The sequence below is a fragment of the Durio zibethinus genome, chromosome 10, assembly GCF_047325235.1.
Source record: "Durio zibethinus cultivar Kanyao isolate XHJ-2024 chromosome 10, ASM4732523v1, whole genome shotgun sequence".
NCBI classification, from domain to species: Eukaryota; Viridiplantae; Streptophyta; class Magnoliopsida; order Malvales; family Malvaceae; genus Durio; species Durio zibethinus.
In genome coordinates this window covers 19,905,838-19,916,920 of record NC_143171.1, presented here as the reverse complement: position 1 = coordinate 19,916,920, position 11,083 = coordinate 19,905,838, and the positions used below count along the sequence as shown (strand labels likewise).

General features: G+C 29.4%; 1 protein-coding gene across 1 annotated transcript; it reads left to right on the top strand.

Moving 5' to 3' along the window:
- The first annotated feature begins 8,301 nt into the window (after positions 1-8,301).
- Positions 8,302-10,526, top strand: LOC111292906 (uncharacterized). The gene has a single exon (XM_022885533.2). The coding sequence runs from the start codon at positions 8,556-8,558 to the stop codon at positions 9,948-9,950; it is 1,395 nt and encodes a 464-aa protein (XP_022741268.2). The 5' UTR covers positions 8,302-8,555; the 3' UTR covers positions 9,951-10,526.
- The last annotated feature ends 557 nt before the right edge of the window (positions 10,527-11,083 follow it).

Below are 11,083 nucleotides of genomic sequence, written 5' to 3'. Positions count from 1 at the left end.
AAAGGTAAGTGAAAATCTTTATTAAAAATTATTTTAAATGCTCCAGTACTTTGACGATGTTTTAAAAAAAAATTTTCATTTATTTTTCGAAATTGGTGTATATACATGAAATATGATGCTCATGAATCAATTTTAGTATTATTGCATTGTATAAAAAATTCATTTTTTAGTAAAGAAAAGTAAATGATAACTTTTTGTATTAAAAATTATTTTAAATATTTCAATACTTCGATAATATTTTTTAAAAAAATTTTCTCCTAAGGATTTTTTTAAAATCACTGTTCGAACTTTCTTTAAAATTTCATCATCATAAATTCACGTTACTTTCAAGATTATTGTATGGAATGTGAAATATGAATGTGACATGAGTGTAAAAAATGTTTTTCCTAGTCATCTTACTTATTTTTCTTTATATTATATCTTATCTAGCTTATTTCCTTTTTATTCATTTTTTCCTATCTTTGTTTTAATTACCTAATTGTTTTATTTTTACTTTATTTTTTAAAACAAAAAAAATCTTTTTTACTGAAAATTTGTCTAGACACACAAATATTTGGATAGTGTTTTATAAGAATTTTCTTACCTAAAGATTTTTTAAAAATCACTACTTAGACTTTCTTAGAATTCCATCATCACAAATTTTTATTTTTTTTCCTTTTATAAAAAATGAAAAAAATAAAAATTAATAATTACTGCAAATAATATTCATACATTATCATATATAATTTCATTTTTCCTTTCATCATTTTTTATTATCTTATTATTTTCATTATTATTATTTTATATAAATAAAGGAAAATTTTGTTTGTTCAATATTTTTCTAAATATTTCATTACTTTAGTAGTGTTTTTAAAAATATATATATATCATCACCTAAAAATTTTAAAGAATCATTACTCGAACTTTCTTAATATCTCATTCTTGAAAATTATCGTAATAATAATAATAATAATAATAATAATAATAATAATAATTATTATTATTATTATTATTATTATTATTATTATTGTTGTTGTTGTTGTTGTTGTTGTTGTTGTTGTTGTTGTTGTTGTTGTTGTTGTTGTTATTGTTATTATTATCATATATTTTTTTATTTATCATTTTAGTATTATTATTATTATTTATATATTTTTTTCATACACATATTTCTTAATTTACTAATTTTTAAGCACCAATTTTCTTATTTCTAAAAAAGTATATTTATTATAGGGATTTAAAATATAAATATGCATTAATAAATAATTTGAAAAATAAAAAATAAAAAAAAATTACCTAAAATCAATTGGTCAATGGTCTAGAAGGCAATTCAACTAGTTCAGTGCAATTCAAGGTGATTTTCTAAGGTTTAGAGCAGTTTTTCTGCCTATTTAACCTAATTGGATTGGTCCGTTATCGGCTCGACAGCGGTTCAGTCTGAATTATTCTGAGCCTTGGAGTTGGCTCAAGTTTAGGTTAGGTATGTGGATTTCCCCGTCCCCAAAGCAATATTGTTTTGACTTTTTTTACTATAAAAATAGATTTTTTTTTCTTAATTCATTTTAACCCCTTATTCCAAAAAAATTTTTTTTGAAGCTCAAAAAAAATTTTCTTTCCCATATTCAGGCGGTTAACACGCTATCTATCACCACTGGCTATCACTCATCGACTTTGGAATTGACCTATATTTTATCTTAAAACTCTGATTGAATCCCTTTTTCACCTGATTGATTAGATTTTTCAAAAATGTCATAGATTTCCTCAAATAAAGGCTGAAAAGTTATGACTTTAACACCTTAAAAAATTCTCACCACTTCATTGACTACTGTTCTCCCCTATGTTTCTCACCTTATTCTAGACTTCCTATACTTCAAAAATTCCAGCCTAAAACCTCTTAGAACTTCCAAAATCAAAAGGCTCAGTTTCATGCTTTGTGGATTTTTTTCTGCTATTCCTCAAAAAAGAAATGTGTTTTTTTTTTTTTTATGTTGTGTTCTCGATGGTTTTTTATAAGCTATATAACATAGGTTGCTTAGTTTTTGGTTTGGGGTTTGTTGGCTTAGTTGGTTTTTGGTTTGGTTTTTACGGCTGTGGGTGCGTTGGCTTAGGAATTTGACAATTGGTGAAAGATGGTGGAAGGTGGCTTCGAGATTAGGTTTCTAGTAGCAAGGTGGTGGTGTAATGGGGTGATCATGGTGAGTTTTTGGTAATGGCTATAGGTTAGGCATTGATTTTCTAATTATGTAATAAACTAATTAACAATTACATAATTTTTTATCATATCCATTTTTATTCATTTTTAATTTTTTATGAATAAAATTTTTTTTAATATGAAAATATTTTTATTTTTTTAATAATTTATTAATTTCATAAAATGTCAAATATATTATAAATTTTATTATTTATATAATTTAATCTAATATGTTTAATAGTTTTTTTTTCACTACATTTCATTTTATCATCAACACTATATTTGTATCCAAATACATATTATTATTGATTTAATTTCATAGTTACAATATCTAATTTTATTATAATAATAATTAATCTCACTACTATCATTATTTTTAATCTTACAAAAATCAATCTCACTATTTATTTAAATGAAATTTTAAAAACCGTATGAGCTCTACTCATGGACACATATAGGCCATGTAAGGCAGTTGCACTATTATATATATATATTTTTGGCATCTTTTGGATTTTGATGTTTATCATTAAAATTAAAAGTCAAATATTCAATCAATAAACATTATTTATGTAATCAATGTGACGTATGATTTTAAAGGTTTTGTTGAAGAAAATGAAATTGTACTAAATTTTAGGTTAAAATAGACAACAACTACAATTACTTATTACCTATGGTATGGTTACCATGCTCTAATTTATGTAGATTAAATATGAATTTATATCTTAAGCATTGCTTTACCATAAATTTTATATATTATTAGTGATTAAATGATATTATCTTATAAATAAAATTTTTTTAAAATTAATTTTTGCATATTTATCTGAAGAGTTTATAAATATTTAGGTAAATTACATATATATATCTTTTGATTAAACACAATTTGAGTTTACTCTTGGAGGTTTAAAATGCGACACTTAACTACTTTATGATTTGTTTTATTGTGTTGTTACTCAAAACCATTACTTTTTCCTTTTTTTATTTTTTTTCTTCATCTTCAATTCATTTTCTCTTTCTAAAATAAGATGAATTTTGTTTATAAAAGCCATCTTCAATAAAACCTATTTCCTTTGGCTCTCATCTCTTTAATACTTCAATTTTTTCTTAACAACTCTTTCCCTCTAAGTTAAGTTCTCTACCTTATTTTTAGAATTGAAGAAAACAAGATCCCAAATTCCATCGAAACTCGCCATCACCATCTGCTATGCTACCATTGTCAGCTGCCATTATCATCTTTCATCACCAATGACCACCACTGTAAACCATAAAAGGAAACCCCAACGCTAAAGTCAAAGAACCCACTGTGCTGCCATACCTTTTTCCTGTAATAGTGCCTTCTTTTCTTTAGTCTGAAAAGAAACTCTTGAAGACAACCAAACCCAAAACCATCGAAAAACTCTTTTTCACAAACCTACAAAAGTAATCCCAAGCCAAGATCCAAAATTTTAATTTTACTCTTAGATGTTCTTGTTAATGGTATTCTTTGGCTATGTTGATTGTTCTTGGTTAAGACTTTTAATTTTTTTGCTTATATACTTATTGGCAAATTCTAGGTTTTGTCTCTTTTTAAGAATGGATTTTTTGCTATTAGGAATTTTATCAAGCTTCAAACAAACAATCAATTTCCATTCGGTAACCACACGAATTTCGAGAAATAACTATCAATAGAGCAAATAGCCTAGAAAAAACCCAGAAACAAACCTAGCAACCATAAAAAAAACTCATAGAACTCAAATCCACCTTGAATCACCTACACCTAGTAAACCTACAAAATAACCACAAATTCACATAATAATCACAACAACTCATCAACAAGGGTTTTTTAGAATTTTTTGAAAATTTTTGGGTTTTTAAAATAGAAACGAAAAGAGAAAGAGGGAAAAGATTAACTGGCAGCACACACCACAATAATATACTTTTCTAACATTTGATCCCTCATTTGTTAAAGATTGTGAAAAATTCATGATTTCAACCCAATTTTTCTTTGAAAAGTTTGAATCTGAAAAATAGCAAATAAAAAAAATAATGGGGAAAGAGCTAAGGTTTATTAATTATGTGTTAATAACATTAATGAAAACTAACGAAATGTTACGGATATATAGCTCAGAGTGGTTAAGTGTCACTTTTTAAACCTTAGAGGACAAACTCAAATTACGATAAACCTTAGGGTATATTTATGTAATTTATCCTAAAAATTTATATTTGATCATTAATAAAGTAACATCTTCTATAACCTTTAGTTTTTTGTCTAATGATTAAAAAGCTTGACGAAAGTATATAAGGCATGGGTTTGATCCTTATTATACTTATTTTCTTAATGTCATATTTGGTATACAAGATTATGATAAGATAAGATAACATGATATTATGAATATAATTAGATTAAATAATGTCATCCTATTTTATGTTTGATGTGTGCAAGGATTATAATATGATAATTTATTTATTGATCAAAATTATCCTTCCTTAAAATTTATACAATTTAAATTATTGATGTAATTTTTAAATGTATAATAGGACATGTAAGTTTAATCTCATAGATTAAAAATAATCATTTCCACTTTGGGAGGATTGAATTATTCTATACTAAGTGAATGATAATCCTCATTGTAATTCTATCCCTTTCTTTATATATAAATCAAACATAATATAAGATCATTATCATTTTATCATATCCATCATCCTATGTACCAAACATAACCTAAATTTCTTAGATAAAAAATGATATTATTTATATACTGATAATATATCAAATATAAATTCATTAAATACATGTTAATATTGTTCATTTCTTATGTCATAAAGAAAATTTTAAGAACACTTCCATGTAACTTGCAATTGAGCAAACTAGCATATGTACCGATTTACTTTTTAGATGAAATGATAATGCAAGTAAGCAAATTTCCTCTTAGATTTTAATGATAAATATGCGTCAAAATTTGTGTCCACATAAAACACATAATTTCTTTATTTTATTAAATTCATATATAATTTTTACTAAAATTTAAATTTTATCGCTTTTATATCATTTTTATATTATATTTTAGATTGTCGAGTCTAATGCAAACATAAATATTAGCATTTTATCTTAATATCTATTTGTTTTGCTTTACACATTTTCAAGTATTTGTTTGGTAGAAAATTGACTAATCAACAAAAAATGACTTATTAATCAATGAAAAATGATGTAATTTTTTCAAAAATTATCTTCCCTTTTGGAAAAGAGAAGATAATTTTTGAAAAATAGCTACTTATAAATAGAACTACTTATCAACATGTTTGAGCATAATTTTACTCAAATTAGACCTTGTACATGATTATTTTAAATTCAAACTTAATTTAACCCGACAAAAAATATTATTTATTAAATATTATCATATTAGTAAATAATATTTTTATTTAATTTTACTTAAAAATAAAATATTAATATTAAAAGTCTTTTAATGTTTAAATTTTAAATATTTTTATAATTATACTCAAGTAAGACTTTGAACAATTTTTTTGGTAAGCTTGAACTTGATTTGATTCTACTTAAAATATTATTATATTAATAAAAATATTTTATTTAATTTTAATTAAAATATTAACATTAAAAGTTCTTTGATATTTCAATTTTAAATATTTTTATTTTGTATATTATTAAACATAAATATTTTTAATATTTCAATAATAAATAATATTATATTATTATTTTAATAACGAATAACAATATATAAATCAAATTGTACGGATGCTTTGTATTTTATTAAAATGATGAAATTAATCTTTCCACTAAAAATAGTACAAATTAAATCCCTATACAATAACAATTTGTACAATGTAGTAAAATTAACAACATGGGTTACTGATGGCTAACGTGAATGTTGATTTTTTTTATGTGATAGTTGACTTTGTATATATGATGAACTTTTTTTTCATTTGAGCATTAAACGCTGACGTGAATTTTTTTTTCTGTCAAGTTAGGAAAAATGTTAACGTGGTAAATTTTTTTGTCCATTCCCTTAGCACAACTACGTCATTTTGATGAGATTATATAAAGGCAAAATCATATTTTTCCTTATTTTCTTTTCTTTCTTCTCTCTTTCCACCGGAGCCTTCTTTCTTTTCGGTTTTTAGGCTGTCTTTATTTGTCACTATGCCATTGCTGATAGCTGCACTCTGCCGCTATTCGATGTCTTTGAAGCCTAAAATCTCTTTGTTGATTCCTTTCAGCCTCCTCATCCCAAATCAGAGCTCATTTTTTTGAAAATCGTCCTCAACCACCTTAAATCTAATGCGGAAAGGCACGACCTTCCACCACCATTTTTGCTCCATTTCACCATCTGATTTGGCTGAAATTTCAATATGTTTCTCTCCTCTTAGTGCTATTCACGCTTGTGGGTTCCGATCTTCAAGAATCTAGTCAGTCTTCTTTGACCACCACTAATGCTGCCAGTAGCCCCTCCTTCCTCCTTGTCCTATTTTTTGCTTAAAACTACAACCAAGGACAATGGAGACCACCAAAAACCCTCCTATCTCTTCCTATTCTCCTCTTCTCTCTACAAACTTCAAACTCTTAAAATTTCGGATTTCAGCCTGCGTCCATTGTGACCATGAGCTACCAATCACCACGACTTGTCAACAGCCTAAAAAACTTCCTCCAATTCCTTCTATTTATAAGATCCAAAAAATAAATCGAAACCTTTAAAAACAACTCCCTACTCAATTTCTGTTATTTGCTTGGAGCTTGGATTTTAGTTGTTTTTGTTGGGTGTGCTAAGTATTGCGTATGTATCGTAGGAAACTGGTTATGTTTGCAGGATTGCTTCTTTCTTGTTGCTAATTGTTTTGTGCTTGTTGGTTTTGAAAAATAAAAATTATTTTTTGAAAAATGAAAATAAAAATAAACTAAATTTAAAAAAAAAAAATTGTTTTTAAAATTTTCAATGAAAACATTTGAGAAAAACGGAGAATATGAAAATAGGGGACTTTAAAATTTTTTCAATTTTGGGACAAAGGTTCTAATTTCGAAAAAATTGCTTTGCAAAAATATATGTTTTTTTAATTTTTCACTGCGGTTTTGTCTTTCCATCTATTCTTTCCTTCCCGTTTTGTTTTTCTGGTTTTTCTTCTTTAATCATCCCTTCTTCTTTCTCCTATTTTCCCTGTTTATTTTGGCGCATGTCAAACGTTGCACAGCTAACATCGTCGATCAAGCTAGTTTGTTGGCTGCGACTTGAACCTTTCCCTTCCCTTTCCTGTCCCACCTCTTTTTGCGTCAATTCAAACAGCCACACTTCATTCTCACCTCTCTTTTTTTCTAAGTAAGTTCTTACAATTATATATAAAATTATCAAACATCACAATCATTGTTGACAATTGGAGCAAGTTATGATGTCAAGGATGCACATGGGCGTGCTGCCTATAACACAATTAAGAAACAGGGTGTTATTTTGAGGCAAAGATCGGATAATGCGAGGGAAAGCATGGCAGCTACTTTGGTTACAATACGTAGAAAAGGGGGATCGGAGTTTATAGCGGAGTTGGCAGCGATTCTAAGGATTGAAAGGATTATATGGGAAGTAAAAGGAACAGGTACCCTGAGAGCGAGACGAAAGGCGACGACGCTGCCAAGAATTCTTCGAAGATGGGCTGCTGGTTTGGATATTAATAATTTTGTGGATAGTTCAAGTGTGATGACGACGACAGTGAGTACATCCAGAATGGTATTACCAGCATAATTGATGATATTTGTTTCATTCTTTTCCTTTTAATTTAAAGATGAGTATGTAAATGTTGGATTGTAATTAAGTTGCGTAAAATCTCACTAAGTGAAAAACCATTCTTTGATAGGTCATGAATCCTGGTTTTATTGATTCTCACAAATTTTTTTTTTTTTTGGGTATTATGGTTGTCAATGTTTTTAGGTTTTGCTTCGAGACAATTTTAAATTACAGCAATTTATTTTAATTATAAAAATACAGATATCAAAAATGTTTTTTAAAATTTAAAAATTAAAAATAAATATGAAAAATATTTTCATTAATAATCAGATTAATTTTATTATGATTTATAATTATTGTTTGTTCATTGGTGACGTAGCAATTTGTCCATGATTAATTTATTCATCTGTCTGATAAAAAGAAACAGATGCCCTCCATATCATCATTCACACAGAAATTTGTTCATTTTGAATGCTTTGCTTTGTGACCCTACCTTGGCTTCAAATTCTCAATCAAATGTCACGATTCATTACCCACACATCACTTCAATCACTTCTTCCCCACTCTCTCTCTCTCTCTCTCTCTCTGGTGAGATGCAACTTCACTAGCTCAGTTCACTTCTACTAATTCCACCTGAATTCAGTAATAACAATAAAACCTGACCGGACCTCCTCCACAGCCTCACAGCAATGTTGTGTTGTTTCTCTCTCCCTCTACTCTTTCCTCTTCTTCTCCTTTCGCTTCTCTTTATTCCTCTTGTTTCCATTGTTTCTATCCATGCAAAGAAACAATCACAGCTACCAAACACGGATCTCCAGCCCACCACCATGGTTCCCTCAGAGGCTGAGATCCTTTTCAAGATAATGGAATCCATGTCCTCCGATCAAACCTGGAGACTCTCCTATCCAAACCCTTGTAAACCTGCCTCATCTTGGCCTGGAATCGAGTGCGAACCAGGCTCAGATAACTTCCTTCATGTCTCTAGGCTTGATTTTGGCTCCTCTTCAAACCCAAATTGCAAGAAAACTGCCACATTCCCAAGTCAAGTCTTTACTCTTCCTTACCTGCAGTCAGTGTTCTTCCTCAATTGTTTCACTCGTACCAAAACTTCTCTCCCTTTTCCAAACAGCCTCTCAAATTCTTCACTTCGACAACTAAGTCTCCGTTCGAATCCGGCACTTGTTGGTCCCATTCCACCCCAATTGTCTTCATTGAAGTCCCTACAAATACTCACATTGTCACAAAATCATTTCACTGGACCAATCCCTGTTGAAATATTCAGCTTGACCTCTTTAGTGCACATAGATCTGAGCTATAACATGCTAACAGGTACCATCCCAACCCAAGTGGGTAATCTGAAAAACCTTCTAGGCCTTGATTTGAGCTATAATTCTCTTACAGGCCCAATCCCTGAGACGATTGGCCAGCTCGCTATGCTTCAAAAGCTTGATTTGAGCTCAAATTCACTTGTCGGTAGGATTCCTGATAGCATTGAAAAGCTCAAGTTTTTGATTTTCATGGCTTTGAGTAACAACAGACTTGGAGGAAATTTTCCAAAAGGATTGTCTAAGTTACAATGCTTGCAATACTTTATTATGGATGATAATCCAATGTTCGTAACTTTGCCCGTAGAGCTTGGCATGTTAGTGAAACTACAAGAGCTCAGGCTTGCCAATTCAGGGTATTCAGGCACCATACCACCTAGCTTGTCAATGCTTATGAAATTAAGCACTCTGTCTCTTCAAAACAACAGATTAACAGGGGAAATCCCAACGAGTTTTGCAAGTTTCTCTCACATTTATCACTTGAATCTCAGCAGAAATTTGCTTGATGGAGTTGTTCCATTCAATGCAAGTTTCTTGAAGAGGTTGGGAAGGAATTTGGATCTTAGTGGAAATCCAGGTCTCTGTTTGAGTTCAACTGGAGCATATAGTGTGAAAATTGGAGTTGGTATTTGCCGCAACAATGTTTCTCTGAGCCAGCCATTAAACAAGTCTCAAGCTCCACCAGGACTCTCCAATTCATTCTTTCTATTTGGTGTTTTGGGTGTTTTTGGTTTGCATCAACTATCATTTCTATTATGATTTCACTACTAAAAAGTTACTCTTCTTCCTTATCTTGGTCTTTTAATCAGTTCTATTATCATTATTTTCCCAGGTAGTCTTTATAAAAATTAGCTATGGTCTAATAGAATATGTAATAAATATTATATTGATGTGCATTTGGATTCTAGTTTCTAAATATCTGGATTTAGTTGTGCGCTGGTATTTTAGGTTTTCTGATTTCCTAAGACTTAGCAGAACCATCTACAGTACTGAGAATATCAGTTTGACCCCAAAACTTATTGCGGGTTTGGCCTTAGCAAACTTTAGAATTGGGCTGTACCACGTGCATGATGTCGGAGTAGAAGCAATTCGTAAGTGACGACGCTAATCTAGTTGAGTGTTGTTACCTTTCCACCTGCTTCTTTGGATTTATTTCCTATTTCCTTTCCAGAGTGACATTGATATAATTGCTTGCACTAATTAAACCTTGATCAACTCTTTTGCAATTAGCAGAGAAAACAAAAAGGAGAAAAGAAATTAATTCATGGAGGTCCAAGCAAATTTTGTGTTTTCTGTTTGAGATATCTTTGGAATTTCTTGCATGCAATCATTTTCAAAGAAATGAAAAGCCGAAACCTTTCAATTTAATATACTTGTACGTTGAAAATGAAGGAAAATATATATGAATTAAGTATTTAAGAGGGGGGAAATTCCAATAATGCATCATATTCAAGGAAAGTCACCGTTATTCTCTTATTTGGCAAGTTAACGATCATGCGAGCCAAAATATATATTATGAGTATGTGAGAAAGAACATGAACATGATCTGACACTTATTTTTACATACATTTTTGTATATAGCCAGCCTGCTGTCGTATTCCACTTATCACTTGCTTCAGGATTCTTGTTGTTTCTGTCAGATGCCTTGGACAATTACATTTGCCAAAGGCTTTAATTCCTGTTTTGTTGCTATGGACCACAAACACTCTTGATCCAGTCAGGGAAATAAACGGAAAATGCTGAAGGCCAATAAGGTCATGTTCAATGATTGATCAAAATTTGGAACTACAATTATAAAATGCCACAAACAAAATTGATGAGCCTTGATAGATTTAATGAGATTTTCACTTTAAAATAGTCTAATAGACCCCATTTTAAAAAAGTAAGCTTGT